Consider the following 27,542-nt stretch of genomic DNA (forward strand, 5'->3'; position numbering starts at 1 on the left):
TGCATGCGTGCTCTCTTTTATTTATTTCCATATAAATATTTCATAAATCTACGGTCGCCATTGGGTTAACCAACGATGAAAAACTTTGCAATTAAGCTGGCCATAAACAAAAACAACAACGGCAACAAATTATCGCAACGAATTAAAGACAAAAAAAGGGATGAATAAAAAATTATGTTTATTAAAAAGTCTGTTAGTGGCATATGGGCAAACTTTTATTGTTGTCACTGTCGGCATAAAAGTTTCATAAGCAAATACATAAATTAAAATTAATGTCCCACCTAGCAGAATTAATGACGAACAGACAGAGATCCATTTAAACCAATACCAATTAAATAATCAAATATTTTCTGCCGCCAAGTTAAACTTTATAAACGAGCTGCAAATTCCTCATAAGCAAACTCTGCGACCAAGTTTCTGGGAAACTCTTCGACGGGCCATTAACGACAACACATACACAAATGCGAGTTGTCTGCCATAATGACCAGTGAATTAAGAACTTAATTTATTAACAAACAGCTTTCTGCTATCTGACTGCAACAAGCAGAAAGAACAGTCCGGCGTTTACTTTGCATTAAGAATTAACCAGTTGGGTTTGACGAGCAGACTTTATCAGTGGCAGACAACTCAACTTTTAATAGTTTAAAAGCCCGACGAAGCACTGACGAAATAAAAGGCAGAAAATACGAGAGCAAATTAAGGCTGTTAAGACAGCAACTCGCCAAAGATAAAATGCATCACAAATATGGAAATTACGTCTTCGCTCGGCCACAGAAACAAATTGCACTAAATTGATAATTAGATGGGAACAACCGTTGGGTGGGAAGTGGAGCAGGGCAATTACCCCAAGAAGAATTCGTCTTCATTGGACTATGAATGAGTTGTTGTGCAAGCGAGGGACAGAGGGAGCTTTAATGCCGCCGAAGCAAACTTTAATACTTGGCTTTCTTCCAGTCACCATTTCTCATTTCCCATTTTCCATTTCCCTGCCATAACTGCCTTCTGCACCCACTTAGCTCCACTGACCCGGGCGCAAGTTCCACTTACCCAGTTGGCTAATATAGCCGGGTCCTTTTATTACTTCCTCGGGCACACCCCTTCTTCCTTCGGCCTGTCAATTTATGACTTTTGAGTACGCATCCATATATCATTATAATTGTCAATAATCGTTCGATTTATTTATATTTTCTCATATGTGCCTTGACATTTTATGGCCATTTGCCGGGCCTCATAAAACTGCGACATTCTTTTTTATTGCCCCCGCTCGGCTTGAATCTTGGCTCCGCTCCGCTCTGCTCCTTCCATAAATCATGCGAAAATATGAGAGCAAAAGTATTGCATTGTTATACAAAAGACATTGCCCGGCCCCAGAATTTTATTAGGCATAACTTCTTCCTGCATTTGCATAAATACGCAGGTCGTATCCGGGCTTAGGTTCAAATGCCGCTTGTCAGGGCTGCTTGGCTGGGATCAAAGGACGTTATCAATATTTAAAGGCCAGCGAGTCAAGGTCACAAAAGGCCCAGGCAGCGAAAGTAAAGCCCAGACAGCAGTGGAGGAGAATTATAAAAACAAAAATAATGTGGCGGCGGGAAAATGTTGCCCATTCCCCACTGGGCAAACTAGCTAACTGTCAGCGGGCTTAACTTTACAACGTAGCATGAATAAAAATTTAAATAATTTATAAAATTTGTTACTTATGGCGCCTGGCACACAAACAGCCCCCGGCTGCCGACTACGAAGTAAATATGGCCAAAACAATGTGAGCTTCCTGTTGAAAGCGGACCGAAACGGTGGCGTATGCGTAATGCGAAATGCCGGTAAAAGTGGGGGCGAGGTCTTTGGGCTTAAGCTCACGGAAGTCGTTGGCGGTGCTGCCCTGGCTGATGCTGCTGCTGTTGCCGCTTTGTGTTTTTTTATTTTTAACGAATTTTTATGATGTCTATGGGCAAGGGCAGACATTATTTGTGCCACCGCCGTGGTACATTAAAAAGCGTCTACAGGGTCTCCTCACTTTCCCTCCCTTTCTGCATATTTTAGTGTGTAGTTACGCCGAGTGGCGTAATTCCCCGTGTTGTGTCTGTACTCTGTTAATAGCGCTCGGGTTTTATGCTAAATGGAAATTTTCTGGCAGCCATTTGGGCAGGTGGAGCGAGCAGCCACCCCAAAGTAGGAAATCCCGGCACCTGAGCTTATTGATTTGTCGCGAAATTTCACCTGGCCCATGCTGCGTATGTGTAATCCCGTTGACTTGACGTTGCCGCTGCCGCTCGCGCTTGGCTGCCTACTTTTTGCGTAATTTAATAACTTTGTTTAACATAATTGACAATTGAAGCGAAGACATCGCTGTTTATAGGCAGCTTAATGCCTGCCATCGACATGGCTAAGCCGACGAAGCCAGAAAGTGTAATGAACTCTGAAATTTGATAAATAACCGACATGCACAGGCTGGCGGGGCTAAGTGAAACAATGAAGCTACCGTATTTTAAATTTTTTAAGTAGCCAAATTGTCAGGGGCTGTCCAAAAATCCGAACTCATTTAATATTTAAATAGCTCGAGAGCGTTTTGGCAAAATTGTTATGAATTTTCCCACGCACACAACACTGGCACAGGCGTGGGGCGTCATAAAATTTTAATTAGTCGCCTGTGCATATACGACGCATGCCAGCAATTTGAACTCTTTGAAAACTTTTGCCGTCACACAGTGCGTATGCGTTATTCATATGTATAAGATATGAGACATGGAATTGCGGCAGTCGCTCGGCAGCCTTTTTTTTTTTTTATTTTCACTTTTTTCGGAGCTCTCGTGTGCAGTCAGTCAAATTGCAGCGGGGATTCTGAAGAGGACAGGACCAAGCCGAACCAAACCGAACCGAACGGAACGGAACGAAACAGAACCTCCTTTACGCAAATGACAAACTGACGTACGTGACATTTATGCGAATTGGCAGTCGTTGGCAATAGCATAAATTCATATAGGTCCGCACATGCATATATACATATATGTATAGATATATGGCGGAAAAGCAAAAAGCTCGCACATAAAATGTGTGTCAGTTGCATATGTTATGTGCACATTTACAGGGGGTATATAAAATTTGTGCCATCCAAAGTGATTTTTCTATGGCGCATTTACTAAATGTTTAAGTGCATTTGGGAGATGGCAAAGTATCTCAAGCTGAATGGCATGTCAAGGCTATGCCGGCGCTGCTCCCTGATTATATTAAAGAGTCATTTGTCAGAGGCGTGCAAAATATTCCCCCCCATTTTAGTGTGGTTATACACCTCGGAATTGCTACGAATTTAAATTTCAAATAAGCGGGCTCCGAAATAAACTTTCGCAAATTGAGCAGCTAAACGGGTCACAGAAACCATTCAGTTTCCTTTATGCCATCTGTATCTGCCCTCCCGTTCCACAGCCCTTTACCTTTTAGCATTTTACCTGGCAATTTGGCAAAACCTCTTCTCCCAAATGGAAGTCAAGTCGAGAGTTTCTGTGCCGTTTCATTAAAATGTAATGAAACCTTTCGATCGATTGCGCATAAAAATGTTTGCTATAAAATTTTAAATACACCAATACCAATTCGCATCAGCATCAGTCTGTCTGGGCGAGTGTGTTTGCAATAAAATGAAGTTGAACAAATCGCATAATAAAAAGAAGATACACAAAATGGGACGAGATGACATTGGTCTGGGGAGGTGGGTTGAAGGTTGTGTGTTGGGGGTTGAGGGTTGAGTGTTGGGGGCCTTGGCAATTTTTGGGTATACGCCATAAAATTTTCGCCAAATGTCGTTTGATACGAACACGCTTATCACACACACGACACACTTGTACGCTCCCGCTCACACAAACACATTATGAAGTCGTAATAATGTGTCTGTGAGCGTGTGTGCTCGGTGCGGGTGTTTGTGTTGGTAATGTAAACGCTGCTCTCATGTAAAAAGGACACGCAAAACCGCGCAACAAATATAAACATATCGAACACAACGAGGCAACAAGCACAAACACGGCCACATCAGCAGCAGCGGCAGCAACAACTACACACAATGACAGCGGCAGCAATAATAACCCCATCACGTATACGCGGCGTTGTGCGGCTGCCTTACACGTGTGTTGGGTCCTGGCTTGTGGGTTCTGTGTTCTGGGTCCTCGGGTCCCGGCCGCGACTCGCCTTTGATAAAATGACATTAAGAAGTCGTGACAATGCCACTAACTGAACCAAAGAGGACGCCACCCGATGCCGCAGCTTTTCAGCCAGTCAGCCATCCAGACAGTCAGACATTCAGACAGCGAGGCAGCCGTCAGTTGGAGCAACACTCGCGACCTGACAGCCGGTACAGTGGAGCTAGATTGGGTGAAAATAAATATTATTCTATTAAACACTAAAAGAAATCAATAATTTCTGAAATTTCATCAGCTAAAGCCTTTAGAGAATGGTATTACTAATATAAATACATTTAACCTTTTTAAGTGATTTGATTTAAATATATAAATATATATAAACAATAAATGAGCCATTAAAGGACAGGAGAATTTAATTTAAATTGCTTACCTTTACGTCCGGCGTTGCAAATTAGTTGGTTGCGCCTCACTAATTCACGCAATTCGTGTGAATTCATAGTCAATTTGAAGTGTGTAAGCGAATACATGAAATGTTGTTTACTCACACACATTTTTCTGCATAAATTGTCCATCGCATAAACACAATAATACTAAATAAATTAAATTTTAGATATACATTTATTTTGTAATTTTGTTTATTCTCTAATCTGGGTTAAAGTTAAAAATATAAATTTAGTCAGTGAACCAATGAAGCCACTGTAATTTGTGCACTCAGTCCCACTCATATGACTATGCCCGGTATTTCTACTTTCTATCTCCATCTCGACGGTGCTCCCCAAAAGTGGCGAACACCGTTTCAGTCACTCAGTTGCCCGGGTCTATCTGCATTATAATGTCCTTTGAGATATGGCAAAGCGGCGATTCCACTCGAAGTGAACTTCACCATACTGTGCCTGCTCCGAGTCGCCACAATGCGTTGTACAGTTGTGTCAACAAAGCGAACGTGCCAATGTGCACATTAGGTGGAGTTGCTCCTCCTCGGAGAAGGGGTTACAAAGGAGCCGGGGACTGAGAAAATTAAATAGAATTTGTATGGCAGCACCCACCGAAAAATGTTGTGGTCGCCAGTTGGTTGTTGCTGGTTGTCCCGGCATAAAATTGAATTTGTCTAATGACAAGTTGTGGGCTATGCTCCCCATTTACCCCACATTCGCCAGTCAGTGTCACTCTAATGGCCAACTACTGCGTACTGAGGACAATAACTGTTTGCCTAACGTGCGGCAGTTAGGAGTAACAGCCGTGAGCTACAGGTATACAGGTGTACAGGTGCCATGGGAACAACTTGCCCAACTTGGTCGACTGGCAACGGGCACTAAAACGGGGTTTGTTCAACCAGAAGCCCCAAAATGGTAACACACGTTCGGCAAGTACCAAAAATTAATGGCATTTTAATTGTGGCCTAGTTGAACCACTTATTTGAATTGTGTTGTTCGTGAGGTATACGTTTTGCACTCCACTTACTTTTACCAGGCAGGATATACTGCCCAATTTCTGAACAAAGTTCTAAAATGCTGAATTCTTTTGTGGCCAGCTCGAAAGTATCCTGTTACCGCCTGGCCTCGCTTAGCTGTCAATTGCTTGGCACCTTCTCGACTGGCTTGTCACAACGAAATATGAAATTGGAGTACGTTTCAGAGAGGTCTCCCCAAACCACTTTCGAGCTGGCCATTAAAACTGTTCCCGGTAACAAAGAAAACTCGTAACGAACGAGTGTGTTTGGGCAGTCGAGATTCCCGGACACAGATACCCGTGGCTTTGGCAGTCAGTTGGCCCACAATTTCCAGGACACAGCTCAACGAAGCCCCCCTCTCGTAGCAGTATGCATGCCTGAGCACTGAAGTCCTGGGCAGGTTCGAAAATTGTATGAATATGAAAGTGATGAAAACTCGACGATAACGTGCCAAGGTCGTTTCCGGCCGCGTGCATATGACCATAGCCATTGCCATAGCCATAGCCACAGCCCGCTCTGCAAAACCCTTGGAAACAATGCAATGCGGTTGGCTGATGTTGGCCAACTCACTCACAACTGGCTGGCCTTTAAGTAAAACCCACTTTGCGGCCTGGCCCCAAAAGAAAAAGTTGCCACAAACGGACGTTCGCCGGCAATTTCAATTTAGTTCTAAGCACCTTTGACTGATGGCTGGGTTGTGTATTGGGTTTGAGGGGTATGAGTTGGGGGTCTGGTGGTCGGGTTTCTGGGCGATTATTGAGTTGTTGCCGATAAGCCGGGCCTGGTAATGAGGCTCAGGCCCTGCTCCATCCAGCTCCTTCATCGTGCAACACTTCAAAGGGCTAATCAGAGCTGGCACTGGCCTGAAATTCAAAACGGAGGCAGACGACCACCCGACCACCCGACCACCACCATTGTCTGGCACTTGAAGAACCTGCACGAAAATATTTAATTACCACAGAGAGTCGAAATTAATTATGACAGCTGTCGGTTGAGAGAATACCAAGCTCGGCCGGTGGAAAATGAAGCGGACAGGCCCAAATGGATGGATTGCGGCGACGAAGGGAGCGACAATGACCACGCTGAATGGAGATGATGAAGTGGGTCAAGCATACCAAAAGTGACAACTGCTCGGGTGGAAGAAATGTTAGCCTCGGCGTGGGCAGTCCAGCCAGACTGTCTCTGATTTGAGAAGTAGTCTGCCATTGGAGGGGTTAACGAATCTTGAATAACTGGTCTTTTTAGATTTCAATGCTCCAGGTGCAGGGGCTTTCTTGTGGCCTTATCTTGCACTTATATTAACTAACTCAAGAATATCAACATTTCCGTCGACAGCTGAATGCAATTTCATTTAAAATATTGATTGTTATAACTAATAATAACCTAAAGCTTAATTAGTATGTAAATAAATAAATTAACAAGTAATAAGGTAAGTGTGCCAAATTGAAAATATAAGAAAAAGAATGAGGCAACTTTAATAATTGACTATAAAATCTTTTTAATAATGAAGTGCTTTAAATGCACTTATTCAGCCAAACATTTGTCCAAATTAAATGAACAATTGTATGCTTGAATCCAGGTCACTGTAACGTGACCTTTCTGCCAACTAAGTCCCACAATCTGACAATCCATCTGTCAGTCCGGCCATTCATGACGCATTTGCAGCCAGATTATGCGCCATTCTCTGCGCCCAATTGTCGTGCATAATATCGAAATATGTTTGCTGATAAGGCCCTCGGCTCCATGTCCAAATGTCCATGACTGGGCGCTTAGTTGGACAGCCAAATGGCAATTAACGCGCCAAGTCAAATGCAACTGTTGGAGGTGGATTGCCCACATATGGCTTATGATCCAGGCGGGTCGGGGCACTCAGGGCATTTGGAATGACAGGAATGTGTGCAGGGCTCTGTTGAGGGCCTCTCAACGAAATTAAGTCATTATTTTAATACGCGCCGTCACTTGGCCGCCGTCGTCGAGCTCTCGCTTGATATATGAGCGATGTTTTGTATTCATAATTTCATTATAATGTACTACGCACTCTGTCTTGGGTGTGGGACCCACTCCTATGAAACCAACTGGACATACACCACGTCATACACACAATCGTACACATATTTAGTCGCCGAGGATGGTGGCTGTCCGCACGGCTGGCCGGCGATTATAAATGGATGTCTGTTAAGTGCGCAAATCGCCAGCGAAGCGTGGGCGAACTCGGCTCAGCTCATCTCTGCTCAACGCAGTCCGGCTGAGTTCGGATAGTTGGGCGTGTGCCACGCCCTCAGGGCAAACGGGGGCAGCTGCAATGCGGGTGCTGCGTCTCACTCTGGCCGACTGCATCCCTCCCTCTCACTCACTCCGTGTTTGACTTCCGTTTAGATGGGTTCGCGCCCAAAGACGATCATTTCGGGCATTTGCATTTGTCCCTGTCGGAATCTAGCATCTATCCATAAGTGCACTGGAAAAAAAATTTAAAAATTATTTACATCAACTGCATTTGGTCAAAATAAATTCAATCTAATCATATCAGTATCTCTAGACTAACAGATAAATACTAGTAATATCTTAGATTAAGTAGATTTACTAGGTATATTCTTCAGAAGATTGTTTTTGCTGAGAATTTTCATTTAGAAAACAGTAACGTTAAGTACTATTAAACTTACGTTTCTAAAGCTATGGATATATTCAATATTAATAAGAAAAAATATTAGTAATATATATAAAAAAAATACTAAAAAAGTATTGTACTACTTCCAATCATTGTATATTTATGTAACAATGAAAGTATTTAAAAGTCTTTAAAACCTAAAATTATTTAAAATTGTAAACTTTTAAGTATTAAATTTAATTGCATTGATCAGTCCTAAGTCAATGTGAATAGTGCAATAAGAACAAGCTTATGCTTGCAGCATTTTATTAATTAAATTAAACCAATTTTAAAATTTGCATATTAATCTTAGGAATTTATATATAACGCTTGACGAAACGTGGTTAAACTATTTTAAATTAAGATGTTTAATATTTAAATATTTAAGATTTTAAAATCAAAGATATTAATTCTTACCAAAATGTATTCAAAAGAAATAGATGTAAAATAATTTTTTGGTATGTTTTATAAGTATGTCTTTAACACACGAACAAAAATCTATTTTGCTATTTAATTTAAGGTGATATTTTTTCTCGTGTTCATTCAATTTTTCACTATTTCTCTGCTCTCTCCAACGCCTACGCATTGCTCAATTTATTTTGAACGGCCTGGGCCTACCTGTCTCTGCGTTTTGTGCGTAATTATGATAAGAAAAGGTTTTACTTAGATCCAACCCCAACCCTAACCCCGCCCCCGAAATACAGCCACACCTCCTGACCGTACGCACTGCCGCCTTGAACCTTTTGCCAGCCTATTATTTTCGTTGACTACCGTTCCTCGTGTTCTTTTTGTTGCTATAATGATAAACTACCTCTTTTCGCTGGCGTACTTGGCTTTTGTTGTTTTTGTTTGAATTTGACATGGTAATTAACCCGCAACGCTCAACTTTGCCTAAAAAACTCAACTCCGAAGTTTCGGGGCACAGGTGTGTGCGTGAGTATCTGTGTGGGCCCGACTGTCTGGGCCATATGTGTGTGCCTCTTCCTTTAATTAATCAAATACCGGGGCTCAATTTTGTTAATTTCGCTTGTGACATTTAAAAATTGCTTTGACTTAATGTTTTAAATAATTTGACAATATATAAAAATTAGCGATAACAGTTTAAGGCGAATTTGGTAGGCAGCCGTAAAAGGAAAGAAGCCAATTATATTGGGCAATACCTATTTAAAGCCTACATTGTATACTCTTTAAGAAAAATATATATATAGCTAAGTGCATTTTTAATTAACTGAAAATATAATTGCGAGGTTATGAAATTTTATACAATTTATTTTACATGTTTTAGCCAATACAATTGTGAACATAACACAATTAAATATTAAAAATCGAATTTAACAATCGAACTAGCCCAGCCATTCAACATTTTTTTCAAATTGGGAATATATAAAGCATAATTTAATGAATTAATGGACAAAATATGTATTCAACTGTGAATTCTGCGCTCAGCGTGGGCCACTGATTTCCACTTGTGATATTTAAATCGCCGAGAACGAAACTGGAGCCCGGCGGAGAACAACAGAAATAGATATAGATACAGATACAGCTACAGCTACAGATACAGATACGGCGACAACAATGTTGATTTTATTAATTGGATTTGCGCTCTGGGATTTTTCGAAAGTGTTATATTGTTTGTCGTGCTGTTTGTATTACGAATTTGATTAATATTTGTCGGGGTCGCGGTGAACCTGTCGTTTGTGTGTTTGCTGTCACGCCGCCTGCTAAACAAATAAAATTTTAATTTTTCCACCACGGGGGGTCAATTTTGTTTCAATTTGGTCGTGTTTTGTTGTCCGATCCCCTGCTAACTTATGCATGGCCATCTTGGCCAGTCAGCGGACATGGCCCATCCACATCCATGGGAGCCAGTTTGGATTGCAGCTTCCTCCCCGGTGGGTAAAAGGGTAAATTCTGATTTTATTGAGGTGTCACAAAGCAGGGCCAACAACTCTGTTGAAAAATTGAACTCGTATTGGAATTGAGTTGAGTTGAGACCCTTTGGAATATGGTTTATTTTTATGGAGCACTCTGAACCCCCGCGAGTCGTTCGACGAGGCGCCGAAATCGTAATCAAAAGCATAAAAGAATTGTAAAAAACAGCGCTCTGGAAATCGTCGGTTGGACCGTTTTAATTGCTCTCCGGTTGGCTGAAGAAATGGATGTGAAAAGCGAAGAAAGGAGAAGAAAAGCAGACGACAGCAATTATCAATTGTGTGTTCCAGTGGATATTGTGCCATAAATTCTTGAATATGGTACAATAAAGCACTTTATTTATGATGCCATGCTGATTCCTAATTCGAGCTTCGTAATTCTTCTGACAGCCAAGTGGGAGTTGTTCGTGATCGAGGAGGAGCCTTCCTCCAGGCGAACTCCGCTGATGAAACCCGATAGGTGCCGTCCACGAAACATTTTCCTCTTTCGCTTGCCCTCACATAAATGAATAACAAATTTAAAACAAATATATTTCTGTTCGAATCCGCACGACCCATCATCAATCACAGCCCGAAAGTATTTTCTGTCTCTCTGCGTTTTGTGTCATTCCCAGGTCTTCGTTCATAATTATTTCGGTTTTTTTTTTTCTTCTTTGCGGCATTGCCTCGTTTTAATTATTTGCCTGACTTGCAGAGGCATAAATATTCCAATAGAGCTCTGTGGCTTTTTGGCACGCGATGTTGCCTGGCTTTTAGCTGGTTCCGTTCATCGTTTTTGGTAGTTTCTGTTCGTTTTCCAGCTGCCTTTCCACAAATGTCAAGCCCTTTGCCTAGATATTGGGTCAATATGCCAGTGGTTTGCATGTTTTCGTGTGGCCCGAGACATGCATTAATTATGTAGATAACTGGCGACTGCGACTGTGACTGCACAGTTCCCCAAAAGAAAAAAAATCCAAAATCCAAAATCCGAGGCGACACCAAACCAGTTGCCCCCAAACGAAATCATATGCAGAACTGGTGACCCAAACACACATACTTCGACTCGCTGCTAATCTTACACAGAAACAAATTTTGAAAAGCGAAAAAGATTGTTTAAGAAATTTAAGAAAATTAAATTTCTTTATTGATTGCTCTCCAAAATCCTTAATATCAAAATAAGAGCTTCAAACTCCTACCGAATATAATACTTGATTTCCTGGTGAATTTCGAATTGATACATAACTTTTTGCTGTGCATAAATTTGTATATATTGTAAGTTAGATCGTTTAGGTGTCGAGCATTTTGTGGCACTGCCGCACGTCAGATTCGAAAGTTCAGCGGCCAGAACCTGGAGGTGTTGCACCCAAAAACACACACACACGGATTGGCAAATCATGATTTGCCAAATGCCAGTTTAGTCCAGCGTGAAGTGCAGTTGCAGCAAAAACTAAGCTGAAATCTGAACTGAGTGCGACACAAAACACGGATTTTATTAATTACCTCAAACATAAACAGCCGTTGTATCTACATTTGTTAAGCAAATAAATTATTGAGTTATCTTTTCTCGGCTCCGGCGGGTTAGAGAAAATTTATGTGACTGCAACGACATGTTTTATGCAAATCTATTAGCTGAATTATGTTTTCATTTTGTGTGAGCCTAATGGCGATTGAGATTTTCCCTCAGCCCACAATCGAATTTTATATGCAGGTCGCTGTTTTGTTTTCCAATAAAGTAAAAATTATTTGAATATTTTTCACTTTCCAATCTCGGCCTGCGAGGAACCTGAAAGCCGAGACGATAACATTTCACTTTGAAACCAAAAATGGTGATGTTGATTTGGTTTTTATTTTTACACTATAATTAAATTGCTTGGGAGTTTTTTTTTTCCATGGGAAAATGTTTGTGCTTTAAGCAGATTCACTACCTAACATGATATTTCTTCGCTTTTAAGTCCGAATGACTTAGTTGATTTAATGTCTATACGGATAAGAACTAATTTGTTTTTTTTTTGTTTCCAAGCATTTGCCTTCGACGACAACAAAGAAAGTGTAAATCAAATTTAATCTTTGCGGAAGCAAAACATTAATCTCAAGTCTGACGTAATTAGATTTTATGTCGGTCTCTCAGACTTTTTGTTCTGCGGTTTTCGTCAATTGAGCATTTTATTCTCGTGTTCTGCTTAATTTTCTATCACATCCCACTACGAGGCCATAAACAGAGACGAACGAGAGTTGGCAGAGTAATTAAGCAAAAATCAAAGCCAAATCAAAGTGCATGGCAATTGTCGCAGAGTGGGGCTTAAGCGCGGATGAAGCTGGATTTGGCCGGGTTGGGAGACCGACTGGAAGATTGCCATTAGTTCGTCGCGCATTTAAAGCTACTGGCTGGGTGGATTTTATGTTTATGTGAGAGCGCATTAAGCGGGACAGCAACTATTGGGGCGGGGGGCGGCCAATTCATTCCGGGCATCAAGCAAAACAGAGCCAACAAAGTCAGAACGATTATCTTAATTTAATTGTCTTTTATTTATGTCAGTCATGGCATTTATTTAGCCAAATGGATTTGCCGGCAAAACAACAAGCTCGTGCATATTTATGGGTCTACAATGGAGTCGGTTCCCCCATTCTCGTGCAGCGTGTGTGGGAACCAGCCAACTGTCGCCTAAGATCTCTCTACCCCAAAAAGCCAACATCCTCGTGCTCCTGCCACCGGAGGCGAGCTCGTAAATAAGCCTCGTGCGATAAACCGGCATTAGAAATTGACAAATTCAACTCCCATCCTCATCCTCATCCACATACTGCCGCAGTCTCGTTCTTGACTTATGTAAATCCGCCCAATCCCAAACCCCCGAAATACCCATTTCGTCGCGTATTGTATTTCAATGCCCGCCAATAATCATAAAAACTAATTAATGTGCATCGCCGCCCCGATTCTGTTACAAGTGCGTAGACACAGAACTTGGCTCGTATAATTAACGTCCCAAGTTTCGGGCAAAAGCTCTTGGCAACCCGATATGGCCTTTGCCATTTTCCAGACATCCTCCGCTTTGCCGTCGTTTGTTTTTGCTTATTTTGCGCTCGATTAGCAGATAGCCAGTGAAATTAGTAAATGAAGCTGCAATCTCAAAGGCCATTTATATTTTTTTTTTGTGTGTCTCTGTCAAGATTGTCCGTATTATGGAGTTGGAGTCACCAAAGTTTCCTTCTTGGCTACTTATGGCCATAATCAAATTGGCGGTCGTATCTCGGTTTTGGCCGAGCGAGTGTGATGAATCATTCACTAAGTTCCGGAGGGGATTATCGTATTGTTTTTATACAGAAACAACAAGATAATATATTAATAAAACAAAAGTCTTCAGGATTTACTTTAATTAAATAGTAAATTAAGTCCATCGCTATAGAAACAGTTAAAACATTTTAAGCTTCACAGAGAAAACTAAGCTTTAAGACTTACAAAAACATAGTAATTTTTAAAAGCAAAGCAAATCATTTTATAAATAATTATTAAAAAAAGTGGTTTAATTGTTTCAAGTCTGTTTTTCTGGTTTGTCTATGTGTAGTTTTCTCATTCGTCATTTATGCGGATATCCAATTATAAGTAAGTCACAATCTAAAATATAAAACTTTTTTTTAGAGATACTTATAAAATTATTTATTTATTTACCAGAACTGTATTTATTTACATCCATGACATTTATTTGTTAATATTTGATTTGTTGTATTTGCCTTTTATTCTCACTACTCCCAACATCTTGGATTTGGGCAGGCTGACGTTTGATCTTCAATTTTCCAGGCCAACAACCAGCCAACAGCCAATTAAAAAGCGGCCCCAGGTCACCGAACGAATCCTGCTTAGCATGCAACGCAAGGACAATAATATATCAGTGAGCCCAACTGTCAGTTTTGCCCGTTTATTGGGGATTTTAATTTGAGGCAAACATGACAAAAACATCGATAACAATTTTCGGACACCGACATCTCTCCCAGAAAAGAGAATACCAACTTGTCGCAGTTGGTTGCCCATTTTGGGCCCTGGACCTTGGCCCCAAAAAAAGGGGGCGGGTCCAGGGGGGGCGAGGATGGCGCGTGTTTCGGTTCATTCCTTCCTCGCCGCTGGAAGTCGAGATGTCAAAAAGAGAAAAATGTTTGACAAATAAACAGTTGTGAGCGGCCAAATTGCCTGCAGTTATTGTTTTGCCGTCTTGGCTGGAACCTTCGTTTATGATGTCCCCGGGCACTTTTGACCTTTTTGCCAGGAATCGCATCAGCTTGTGAATGCGAATGGTATATATTCTTGTTATCACATCATTTCCCCGGTACCTGTCAATGTTTTTTATGGCATTTGTAAAAAATAAAAGTGTGCCCTGTGCGCCCCTGGGCAAATTGTGGGGTCAGATCAGGTTAGAAGGTCTCTGCTGCTGACCCGTCGTTAGCTTATCTCGGGTCTACATCGCGCAAGGTGCTAATGTGACAGCTACTTTTACTCGGCTGTAGCTCATTAGTCGACTCTGCAAATATTTCATAATTCATTTCCATTTCGACCGCAAAGTCATTTATTTAAGAGCTTCACCGACCAACCGCCCTCCGCCCGGCGTCTTTCGTCCTCCCTTCCGGCATTCGTCACTTGCGGCTTCGATGATGATGTATGGCCGGATCGAACTCTCTGATGAAATGCGGTTGCCAGCCGAGTGGAATGCCCCACGAAATTGGTAAATCTTCTTCGTCGTGGGCAATTAAATAATGATTTAATACAAGCCCGAAGATTAATAGGCAAATTATTTAAAGTGGAGAGGTCAACAAGAATTTGGCAATATTTAATATTGAGGTTTGAAAATAATTTCAAAGATTTATGGGTTTGTTGACAAGCTGCAATATAAAAGTGATAAAGAGTATGGTAATAAGAATCAAATATTTTTTTTAACTAAATCAAGTAAAATTTAGATATTTTCTTAGCCTTAGCAACGTAAATTTGAATTTTTAAATACCTTATAACTTGAAAGTAAATATTCAAAAGACTGTTAATTGAAATGACATTTGAAATGCATATATCATAAATTGCAAACTTAACTGAAACATATCAACTAAAGTTTTGATCTGGTTACAGTATATAAAATATTTTTAAAATGAATTGATGTATCAAATTCAGCTTTTTTTCGAAACTGCTAAGATAATTAAATTGAGTATTTCATATGAAGAACTTCTTTCTTTAGGGCTATACAAAACACTCCCCGTTTTTAAAGCAAATTATTTTTTAAACGAAATCCCTTGAAAGGCATTCATTCCTAACTTGATAAAGCTTCCGTTAATTTGCGGATACGATTCAGCCGGAGAGGAACTGCTTATTGTCTGAGTTAATAAACGGTTTCAGTCCCGCTCTCAACGCCGTCTAAACCCTTTCGGCTTACTACTTCATCAACTGCTCTAGTTGTCCTTTGGCAACGACAAACTGCGCTTAAACTTTCTGGATTTTGTTATGCCCAAGAACCCAGCCGACTCGAACTCGGTTGGCAAATATGGCCCATAGCCATAATTACTATATGTATGGCTGCCCCGGCTTCGGCGGCGTCTGCAACATTTATAAGTTTATCGTCTGATTGCCGTCGTCCGAAGACCTGGATGGGACCGGATTGGATTGGGTTCGGATCGGAACAGTAGAGTGGAGTTGAGTAGAGAAGCTGCTGCAAAAGGGCTGTCAAGTCTGGCGACTTGCGTGTCCTTTGTGCATTTAACGGCTATTCGAAGGCCAAGGCAAACGCAGACCTGCCTATAAATTAACTAAATTGTTGCAAAATTGTTTGTGGAAATGATGAAATTATTATAAATGCCCGGCTTGCCAAAAACGATCTAAGCGAAGTCAATAAACTGACACCAACAGCAGTCAGTTCATTTAATATACATTAATGTGTTTCCTCTGCTTCTCGCTCGTTTGCTCGTTAATTTGTGAATAATTACACATAATTTGCTTAAAATAAGCCAGCAGACAAATTTTTCCGCATGCTAACCTGGGCACAAAAAAAAAACCCCAACGACGAAAATACTCGAATTATTTATGCATAAATATATGTATATATCCGCCCCGCGGGGCGAGGATGGGGTTGCGAGCCCACAAAATTATGCATTACAAAAGCGGTTAAGTCCTCTCGGAAGCCGGCCATAACACCTCCGTACAGACTGGCAGGATTCAGGATGGGATGGCGATGGCGATGGCAAGGTAGACATGACTCCGGGGCAGAGCCATATTCATATGCATGTTGCTACGATAATAATGATAAAGGAAAAGTTTGCCAGACAGCGCCGCTAGTGGGAGTGCCTCACCTTCAACTTCTGCATCGGACTCGCCCTTCAGGATATATTGTATGTTATGGTTGTGTGCGTGCGCCTCCGTGAAAGGACTCAGGTAATTACCGTGTTTGGGGTTGCTTTTTGGGGCTGCTCGGGATCGGGATCGGTCTTTTTATGCATAAATTTTCGGCTAAGGAAGGCGCGTGCCAAATCAGTGTTTACAATTTTATTTGCTTTGCGGTCGAGTTGAGAGGGGAGGAAAATGCGGAGTTCAGGGTTAGCCAAAGACATAACTTTGCTGCCCAATGCGGCCCCGGAAAAGGCAGATATTTTTGAATAATGTCTAAATTAAAGCTCAATCTTTGTGGGGGAGTGCAAAGAATAAATTGGGGTTCGACAAGGAATTCTGTGGTGATAAGTAAAGTGTTAATTTGATTTGGGAAGACATCCATATTGAAGATAATGTCACGGTTAAAAAAGTTGTATTTAGGCAAAATGATAAGGGCTATTTGTTAAATAATATAAGAAGTTGGTAAACAAAACGTAAGGACAAATAGTTCTTATTTTCTTTAATTTGTTGGTTTTGTATGTTTATATGTTTGTAGATCAAAGAAAATTCTAAAAAAAAATTGAACTGCTTTCGGGAAAGAAAGCTAAAAAGTTAAGATGCCACCTGGTAAGCGCCCCTTTTACAGATAATGTTACATCAAAAAATGAATTTCTTAAACAAAATGATAGGAGCTATTTGTAAAATTAAAAAATAATTAAACAAAACTTTACAACTACATAAAAAGGCCCTTTCTTTCAATTTTTGTTTTAAAGATGAAATCAGTTGTTTTTGAATGTTTTTTCGTAGATCAAGCAAAAAACCATAATTATTTTATCAAAAATGTGTAAGAATTAGAGCATTGATTTGAAACATTTATAGGTATTTGTAAGTCCTAAAGACCTAAAGTCCACTTCTTTGTTTAGGTAACCTCTTTCCAAAATTGAAACGCTATAAGAAAACCAGGCAGAGACGTTAAGATGCCCGCATGTAGCCACCCCTTTTGCAGCACTTCATCCCCAGCAGAGATAAAAAATGCCTGCGGGAGAAAGTCGATTGGAGAAAAGGGCGACAGGTCCCAAAGCGGTTCCGCAAATTGATGCCCTTTGGATGGGACTTCCTTGCAGTTCCTGCCGAGCAATGCAAATTTGAATGCCATCTCAATTCGGTCTGGTTTGGTTTGGTTTTGGCGGGGAAAACCGCTACCTGAGAGAAGGAGTTGGAGAAGAAAACTCACCCCGTTGCTGAAACCTTGGCTATAATTTGTGGGCTTTGGCTGCCTGGAGGGCGTCTTATTTATAGCGGGGCTTTAATATCAATGTAAGCCCTCCCCGACCACACTTCGTACTTATTGATACAAGTTGGCTTTGACTTCCGGGCTTTTTATTTCCACCTGTGCGAGGGTTTGCTTTGCTTTGCTTTGGTTAAGTATAAGTACCAAAGAGTATATATCTTGTATGGGAGCATTTTTGTGGTTATAATCGGATTTTATTGCAAATTAACGAGCAACCCTCTGCCTCCCCGTTAAGTTTACTCACCCCTTACTCGGTATAATATTTCAAGCGCCCTGTAAGTCCTTCTGCCGCTGTTGTCTTTAGCTTTGGTTATTTATACGATTTTTATTACCTTCATTCGGCCGCAGTCGCTGTCTCGTTCTGATTCCCATTCCGATCCTGCGGTTGTTAGGCAGGTGTTCTCCGCCTCCCCCGCCCCCAGGCACTTCATTATCCTGGTGGAAAAGTTGCTCCTTACTTCCCGGCCCTTTATTAGCCCTAGTCCTCGTCGAGTTGCATTTATTATTATGTGAATTTTGGTATTTCTTCGATATTAATTTGTTGCTCCTGCCGCGTGTTCCTTTTAGTGGCCTCTCAATATTCATTAGTGCTTTGATTTGTTATGGTTTCCCTTTGGCTTATGGCCCCCAGAACTCCTCTCAGCCGCTCACTCTTTGATATCAGTTTTTGTGTTGTTTTTATTGCCACAAGTATTTTGATTGCTGTGCAGAGAGGTTTATTCATTGGGACTGTGTGATTTGGGCCTCTGCTATTACGCCAGCGAAAAGCGACTACAACAAGTTGAACTAGTTTGGCTGCAGCTGCTAGACGCCCCGAGTTTTAATATTTTTCATGTTACAGACCATTTTTTTTTTAAAGGATTACCCTGCCTAATTCGTACATTCCCAAAGGGGGGGTTTGCAATGAAACAAGCTAGAAAATGTAAATACGAACATTTTATTGCTAACTCTAATATTAGTGAATAAATTCTTCAGTTTGCAAAATGATTTTATAACATAACATATTTTTAAAAGGTATATAGGTATAAAAAGAATTTACAATGTACACTGTGAACTTTTTGATATAGCCAAAACCTGTCTCCCAAAAAATCGTAGTTAGCTTAAATCGTTATTATTATTATATATTAACCAGTTATAGGTATTAGAGCTTGTAAAATATTTTAGTAAGCTATTTTGTCAAATTAAAATGACATATATTTGAAATAAATTCTGAAATACAACACGTTGGAGACCAAAGTTATTAATGTTCAATGTTTTTTTTAACACTGAAATACATTTTTGGAAGAGTATTTCCCATTTTAAATGAACGACTCTATTTCGACCTGGCATTTTTCGGTGGCCAGGCGTTGGTCGCCGTTGATTTTCATTTAATTACCGAACCAAATTTCCGACACTTTAAACGATGGCGGCATAAAATAATTGCAAGTGCTGAAAACATTAAGAAACCGGCTTGCAGCCCCAACTTTATGTGGTTTTGGCTGCAGCTCCAGCTTCAGGTTCGGTCTTAGCTCCAGTTTCAGTTTCAGTTGCCACTCCGGTTGTTGGCCAGCTCGATCGTTCGTTGGCTTTTTGAGTTGCAGGCGCGACTTTCGTTTTCATTTTTTCTGCTGGTGTGTTGCTGCTGCTGTTGCTGATGTTGCTGGTGCTGCTGTGCTGCCGCTTTTGCTGCCAATTGTAATTGAATTTTGTGTTGTCGGCAAAGTGGCAACCGTCAGGCAACAGCGGCAGCAGAATGGTGGCCTGGCCAACAACCGACAGCAAAAAGGAAGCAATTTCAGGCTAAATTTAGTTTAAATGCCTACCCCTTCGCTCCCGACTGGCTAACTGACTGACTGACTGTCGTCGTCGCCGACTTTTTGCAGGAATATGCCGCCTGCTGTACAGTGTGTGCTCGCTTTTAGAGCCGCTGCTGCTGCCGGCTGGCATTATGCTTACTTTGGAATTCAATTAACTTGAATTTGTTGCACTGGCGCGACGTGATTTCATTTTTCCCGATGCACTTTTCAAAGCACCATTCCTCGCTCCGATGATTGTGTTTTATGGAAGCTAATGAGTGCTAGCTCCGTTGGCGCAGCCCGATTTCAACAATTACGAGAGCGTTTTGTGCCCATTGCTAAAAGAAATGGATTATAATTGTGCAAGAGAAAAACTAATGTTTTCCATTTTTTATTTTTCATTTTACAGCACAAAAAAAATTAGCTTTTTACAATTGCTCATGAAAAAATAATGACATAGGTGATAAAGAAATAACACGGCTATTAAAGCTGTTGTTAATTGAAAGCGAAAATAATAGAAAGTTAATTTAAATAAACTGGCCGAACTAAGAGTGCCATAAAATATTTATTCTCATATATTGTTAGGTTGAGGAATCCGACAGGAAAATGGACCAATGGACCTTCGTAACATTTCTGTTTGTGATCAATGTTTATCGAACCGCCTTCGTATGTGCGTATACAGTATATATATCTTTTATAAAACATTTTGATTTCCAACAGGTTGAAGCAGGCAAAATTAAGGATATGTGCCTCGAACAGGTGGGATTGACCCCCGAAGAACTTAGAGCCCGGCATCAGACGGAAATTCCAAACCCCAATGTCAAGTGTTTCTTGAAATGCTTTCTTGAGAACATTGGAGTTATCGCTGGCAATAAGATTATACCTGGTGGGTTTGCCAAGGTTCTAGGCCCCTTAGTTACCGATGAAGCCGTTGAGCGAATGGAAACCGAGTGCCACGTTGTCGAGGCGGATCCAAATGAAGAAGACCCTTGTGAATTCGCCTGGCTTATGTCTTCGTGCTACGAAAGATTGACTTTATCAGACCTTCGGCAACAGCCGGGAGCCGAACGACGCAGGACAAAAAAGCGACGGAGAAGGCGCACGGGGTAGTGGTGCTAATTATATTACATGTTTGGTACAAAACTAACTAATTTATATTTTGATATCTTGTAACGATTATATTTCACCATTAAATTTCGCAACTTTAAACGATTATTTAATACAAAACAAATGAAATGCTAAGTAAAACATCTTTATAATACTTTAGTATTAATATTTTCGAAATATTGCCATTCTTTACATTTAATATTTATAAATAGACGTGATGCAATACGTTTAGTGTCGAGGCCTGGCTTAATTGATTTGTCTTGGGTTACTTTTACAAAGCGAAAAGTGTGATGTTTTGCTCAACGTTTCTTACATTATTCATAAAAGTATTTTTAAATGCTTATGCTAAGTTTCTCAGGGAGTAAGCTCTAATGCAAGTGCAGTTAATATATCACGATTGTTAACATATCAGATCGTCGTTTTTTATTCGCTGGATGGTTTTGCCATTTTTGTGAGACAGCTTCTAAGCGCTCTTTAATCGAACCAAAGTTCCTGCTCGAAAAATTGTAAAGTGTAACTGCAAACTGCTCGCCCTCCACCAAACTCCTACATCTGGCCAGTATAATCCCAGCATATGGCAGGATGAATGTGGAATGGGTCCAAACTGAAACTGTTTGTTGTTGACGCTCGGGCTTAGAGCTCATTACAATTTTCAAGTACATTTGCGCTGATAGTTACACCCAACCAACTTCCATGTGCGCCATGCAGACAGACAAGCCCTCGAAACATATACTATGCAAATATAGCACAGATACGGAAAACTCCACTCGACTGAAGGAGAAAATCCAGGAGGAAGGCGGAGAGATTTGGGGAAAATCCAAACCCTCCAGCGGAGCAAACACTTGGCCAGGCACAAATGTCTGCTGACCATTAAATTCACTTCACTTCATTTAAATCTGAAGCATTGCTGGGTGAGACTTCTGCGGACATCCCAGGGCCATGCCTGTTGGTAAAAGTTTTTCAATAACACAAGAAAATTCGTCGAGCAGGCGGCTGCCTGACAACTGCAAATAATAGTTTACCTCTCCAACGGCATTGAAACACTTCTTTCGAGATACCCTTACAGATTAAGAGCTTGAGCTTTGTGATCCAAATCTTTAATGTTCTTGAAATGCCCAAAAATGTTATGTTAAGTTATAAAAAATAGCCAAATTATCGAAAACTTTAGTACTTATAGGTATACAAAAAAACTAAAAAAAAAAATGACTTTTAAAACGTGCAATTATTAAAGCAACAATATTAAAATAAAAAGTATTCAATATTCGGCTTCTAAATAAAATTTCCTAAGTTTTATTTAGACAACTGTTCGCTGACGCTGGCAACTTTCGATGGGGCACTCAAAGGCCTCGTCCACTCGAAATTCGGATCCGCTCCTCCCCCTATTTTGATTTGACTTTGATGCATTTATACTAAAATGCAGCTGGGTTACACCGGTCCATACTGATTCGTTCGCCGAATCGGTTTCATTTGTGACCTGCATGTCCTGGAATGCAAATTGCTCCTGGCCGTCAGACGATTTGGCCCTCGGGCTCCCATATGTCCTGCCCGAAAACCGCAAAACCAAATTGATTTTGTCTACTCAAGCCAGAACATCAGTGCTCTGTACTTGCAGCTGCAGCTCAACGCAACACAACGCAGACGGCGCCAATTTTCATTACGCATCTGGAGCACTGCTCATATGGCATTAGGAATTTCGCATACGACCCATTGTCCCCGGCCGGACAATTGAGTTGGCAGCATTGTTTGGACACTGGGCAGTGGATGTATGCATGTAAACATAATCAGTATTTGCAAATACAGGAGTGCATTGGGATGCGATGGTTCGGATGCGAAGTGAATTCCCGGCAATAAATGCAGAATGGAATGGAGATGAGGTGTGTGGGTTATGGGATTATGGTCCGATTACAAAAGGGTTGAACCCACCCACACAAACTATTCCATTGTAGTGTCGGTGATGTTTGATTATAATCAATCTAATCTAACCGAAATACAACGTACTCAGCAGGAATTGACGGTCTAAAATTCCCTATCTCATGCTGAATACAACAAATTGGTTTGCGCTCGCCAATTGTGAAGCTACTGCAAATTGGGGAGCGATTCAACGTTTGCCTTGAGGTAGCAATTACCAAATTGCTTCGGACAGCCGCAGTTCAAAGGCAAAAGATCCAATGAGATGCGATCCGATTACCAAGAGGGCCACCAGCTGCTTCCTCTGCGACAAATGCGGCAAATAAAAAAAAAAAACAGTTGGCCAAATCGGAGAGATGCGATGACAAGTCGGGCGACAATCGAGCTTACACAAAACCCGAACTCAATGGGGAACAAATGACAAATTTTTAATGCCTCACGAAACAAAACGTTGATAAGATCAGCGGCTGCCGCACAAACAAGACAAAGCGAAAAAACACCCGAACAAAGCGCTGCCAATCCCAATTCCCGAAAATAATAAAAAACAAAAAACACACACAAAACAAACAAACGGATGACAACGCTCCGAGGACGAGGATCTCAAGATCTCGGAGCGCTGATTTGGGAATTAAACACGCGCGAATAGGAATCAATGACGGACTACCTGCTCATTCGGGATCGCTGCAGGGACCTGGATAAATGGATGGTCGGATGGCTATTATGGCAGACAGACGGCGCACGGTCGAGCACACATTTGAGATTTTTGTCAACAGGATTCGGGATTGCATGGGGCGTGCAGAAATAAAATTAGTAGAATACGCCAAGCACTCAAGTCGCTAGAAAAGAAAAACATTTTGAAAGGACAAACACACTCGAAACGCGAGCAGCCCAGCAGCGAAGGACCAAATCATCGGGGTGAGCTGTTGTAGCTCTATGGTACGGTGGCCCTATGCCCGGGTAGTTGTCATCATTTGTTGATTTTCATTCTGCCTCGTTTCTGCTCCTTCGCCGCACCGCCTTGTAAAAAATCCTTTAAGTGCACTCCAGAGCACAATGCACTCGCCTCCGTCAGCCGAGTGTCCCATCTAGGTTCCGCTCAGCGACTCTTTTTCCAGCCATCCATTGTGCCCGGCATGCCTCGTCATCAGCCATCACCCTGGATTAGCAGATATTTAAATCGATGCCACAGCTGTCTTCATACTCGACCTTTGTCGTTTACGATAGGTCCGATAGTTGCTTTAAGTGAATTAGACATATATTTTTGTTCAAATGTTACAAGTACAGAAACTTACCAATTGATTGGTTACGATGGAAGACATCGTTTCTTTAAATTATGAAAGAAAGAAATAATAATATTAATACTAAAGTCATTAAACAGCCTTAGCAAACAAACTAAGCTTAAGGGTTTTTATACATTTCTAACCCTATCAAGTATATATATTCTTGATCAGCATCACTATGAGAATCGATCTAGCCATGACCGTCCGTCGACCGTCTCAGTTTTAAAGTTCTCTGTATACAACTTTCCCAAAAATTGTCTTCCTTTGGCACTTGTCTTATTTCGGACTACTATATCATATAGCTTCAATAGGAACAATCTGAAATATAAATGAAAAGAATTATTACTTTGTTGTTTTTTAATTTTTCTATTATGTTCTTTAAAAGATATTAACACTTAAATAGAAATGAACTAAAGATTTAATTTTGATAAAATCATATAGCTTATTGAAATCTTCAAATAACTAAAAAAAAATATTATAAATTCGCTGTGTTTATGGTTTTAAAGAATATTTAATTCTTTAAGTATTTAAACATCGGCAAATTTTGCTTAATTTCTTGTTTTAAGATTGCTTTATTTTTTTGAAATTTAAATATGTTTAAAATTGTAAAACATACTAATGTGATCAGTTATCACTAATGGTAAAAGGCATTGTATCAGTCTTAGAAAACATAAGTCATACCATGCCGAAGTAATGCCAAATATAAGATATTTTGTTACTTAAACATTTCAATATATAATTTTCCGTAATTATCTGGCGCCAAAATGCCCTCAGTCTCATTCGTGGAGGGGCTCCTCCCGGTGCCCTGCTAATTTACAATTTCAATGTCACGCTTCGAGCAAGTGACGATAAATTCGCACTACTCGCACAAAACCCGAGATTCTGGGGGACGCCTCGCATCGCTGGCTTCTTGCACTTAGCGAAATTACATGGCTGCCAGGACTTGTTGATTGCCCTGTAGCTCCTCTGGCTAAATTTAGCATTATTAAAAAATTAAGCTGACAACATTCCGTTGTCATCCAGACCGAGGAGGACATTGGGAGGAGAACAGTAGCAGACTATCGAAGTGCCGATCCGGCGAGGAAGTGTGAGCAAAAGGGACTTCGAGGTGCGTGCGTCATGTGGCAGGGTCACTTACTTTAATATATAGGTGCCACCGTGGGAGGGGCAAAGTGGAAATGTGCCACATGCCTTGGCCTCTCCTCCGTCTGATTAATTGCAATTCGGTTTTTTTCGAGTTATGAGCAAGGCCAGAGACGCACGCTAAATTAAGTGAAATTTTTCATCCACATTTAATTACACTAATGATCTGGGAGTAGGTTTCACTCCAGAAACAGTTGCTGCCACTTATTAATCGAGGAGGGGCGGCATGCGTACCCGAAAAGCAAACTACTATAGTACTCCCGACTAATGCTCCTTCCGCAGCTGCCAGACTAAGAAGAATTTCCCTCACTTTTAGCTGTTTGTATACCTCCTCCCACTGAGGCAGGCGAGCCAAAGTCCCAGTGTCGAGACCCAGACGTGATTACCAGTCGCTGGAGTAGTGAAAAGTACACGAGTTGTAAGTCAAACTGACATTGAAGATTATGGTTTATGTCGACAAAGTTGACACGTTGTTTATCAAAAATGCAAGTCAAGGACTTTGTGTCCGCTGGAGTCGTGAGCCAGCCAGCAGAACAACAACTTTGTTGTGTTGTGTTGACGGATGCATGGCAAGTGCAAGACAAAGGCCCAGACCCAGTGGATCCAACTAGATGCAACTGCATCCAGCGACACCCCAGAAGGGCCAACAATCGGAAAGGAAACAAACCGTCGGATAAGCGCGGGCTTTCGGGAGCGAAGATTTTCCAGGGGGACTCGGGACTAGTGACTTGTAGTGCGTGTGTCTTACAAACTGTTGTAATTAATTTGGTTTCTTCTCGCGGGGCTGCTTCGAATGCAGTCGAGATAATGCCAGGTCTGAGTGCATTATATGTTCTGCTTAAAGTCGTTATAAATCACAGACCCGATCTGTGGACACATGAGTGATTATTTGTGCTTTGATTGACGGGCTCGAAATATCAAACATTAATTAGATATAGTTATTATAGCTACTTGCTATATGTTGGTGAAAAAGAATCGTCTTGTCGTATTAAACAAATGTTCAAATTTTATGTTTTAAAAAAACATTTTAAGTAATATCCTATTTATATTTCATATGTTTTTGATTAAATATTTGAAACAAATCTTGACTGGTCATAGGAACATATATTTAAATGTAATCTTTTAATTCATCAAAGCACTGGGGAATCTGAAACTAATAATAAATACTTAATTCGATCAGCAAGGTCTTAGTATTTCTTTAAATTAAAAAATCTTTTAAGGAATTTGTGGGTATATGGTTGACAACTTCGAAAAGTAAGTACCTGCAAAATACAGTAAAGGTATTTTGCATTATTTAATGATATTTTTTAAATACATCAACATTGATGTGATACTTAAAAACCTTAGAAAATAAATGTATTAAATAAATATTCATTAACTTCATTATCCGACCAATATCAGATTGTATAGTCTATCCACTTTTCCCCAAGAGTTGATGGGGTCGTTATATCAACTTTTCCGCCCTCAATGATGGGCTATCATCTGCGGTAAATGATAATGGTAAGCAAATCGCACGACGCCCATTTAGATGACATAACCGATAAACTGTAAATTGCCAACAACAAAACTGAAAACTTTTCGGCGCACACATTAACATTAACCTATCTGCGTGCGTATCGGCGGCATTGTCTGGGACCCATTTATGCAGGCCACGCCCACTTTCCGCAGCCGCCCCTAGCCCAAAAGGCGAGTCAATCAGTGCCATCGAGCATGTGAGCAGGGCCAAAAATAAGGAGCAGCCTTTCCACTTGGCTGACTTATTCCTTCGACGTTCGCTCTTTTCACCGGCTAGGAATTTGGTTTTTTTTTTTTAGTTATATAAGTTAAATAACTCCCCGTTGCGTGGCAAACTTTGTTTACGGCAATAAAAAAGTTTCCTTAAAATATACAAAATAAACTGGAGTCCGGCTGCAGGAGACAGAAGCTGAGTGCCAGGCGCTGAGAGCCGAGAGCCGAGAAGGATGCTCATCCTTTTGGGAGCTCTTGGCGGGCGCAAATGTAATATTTGCTAATTTTATGTGAATTCGGAAAGTTTCGCTCCCCGTTTGGGGGACGTGGGGACGTAATCCTCACGAGTAAACGCAAATCTGGCGCATTTATGGCTATAAAATTTTCTCGGAATGCACAAATACCTTGAGAATCAGTTTTTAGCCCAAAAACACACACACAAGGCGAAACAAAATAACATCGGCGGCAAAAGCAAGCAAGCCCCTTACACAGGTCTAATGTATGGGATTATCCCTAAACAAAGCAAACAAACGGCAGCAAACTCACTGGGAGCATTGGCAAATCAATTTTACATATCGCGCACACACACTCACACTCACACATCCTTTGGCTGCTCTGGTCCTGGCTTATCCTTTTTCCGGGAAATGGAAGCTGGGAAATGCGAGTGAGCGGGAATAGAAATGGAAATGGAGTGCTTTCCCAGCCAGCGCTGGCTGCCTAGCGCGAACTTGAGGAAAACAATAAACTTTCGCCCGGCATCTAATATAAAAGGTGAAAATCTTTTCGAAAGCTTGCAAAGGTTTTTGCCCCCCATCCGAGATCCGAGAAGCAGCAGCTGGCAGCGGACCCAT

General features: G+C 40.9%; 1 protein-coding gene across 2 annotated transcripts; it reads left to right on the top strand.

Moving 5' to 3' along the window:
* The first annotated feature begins 19,049 nt into the window (after nt 1-19,049).
* On the top strand, nt 19,050-20,747 carry LOC128254771 (general odorant-binding protein 56d). 2 transcript variants are annotated; one of them, XM_052984067.1, is made up of 3 exons: nt 19,050-19,360; nt 20,111-20,191; nt 20,246-20,747. In XM_052984067.1, the coding sequence occupies exons 2-3, from the start codon at nt 20,132-20,134 to the stop codon at nt 20,633-20,635; spliced, it is 450 nt and encodes a 149-aa protein (XP_052840027.1). In that variant the 5' UTR covers nt 19,050-19,360; nt 20,111-20,131; the 3' UTR covers nt 20,636-20,747. The 2 variants fall into 2 exon arrangements, with proteins under 2 accessions (XP_052840027.1, XP_052840025.1); XM_052984065.1 differs by having other exon boundaries at nt 19,051-20,191.
* The last annotated feature ends 6,795 nt before the right edge of the window (nt 20,748-27,542 follow it).

The sequence above is a fragment of the Drosophila gunungcola genome, assembly GCF_025200985.1.
Source record: "Drosophila gunungcola strain Sukarami chromosome 2R unlocalized genomic scaffold, Dgunungcola_SK_2 000006F, whole genome shotgun sequence".
NCBI classification, from domain to species: Eukaryota; Metazoa; Arthropoda; class Insecta; order Diptera; family Drosophilidae; genus Drosophila; species Drosophila gunungcola.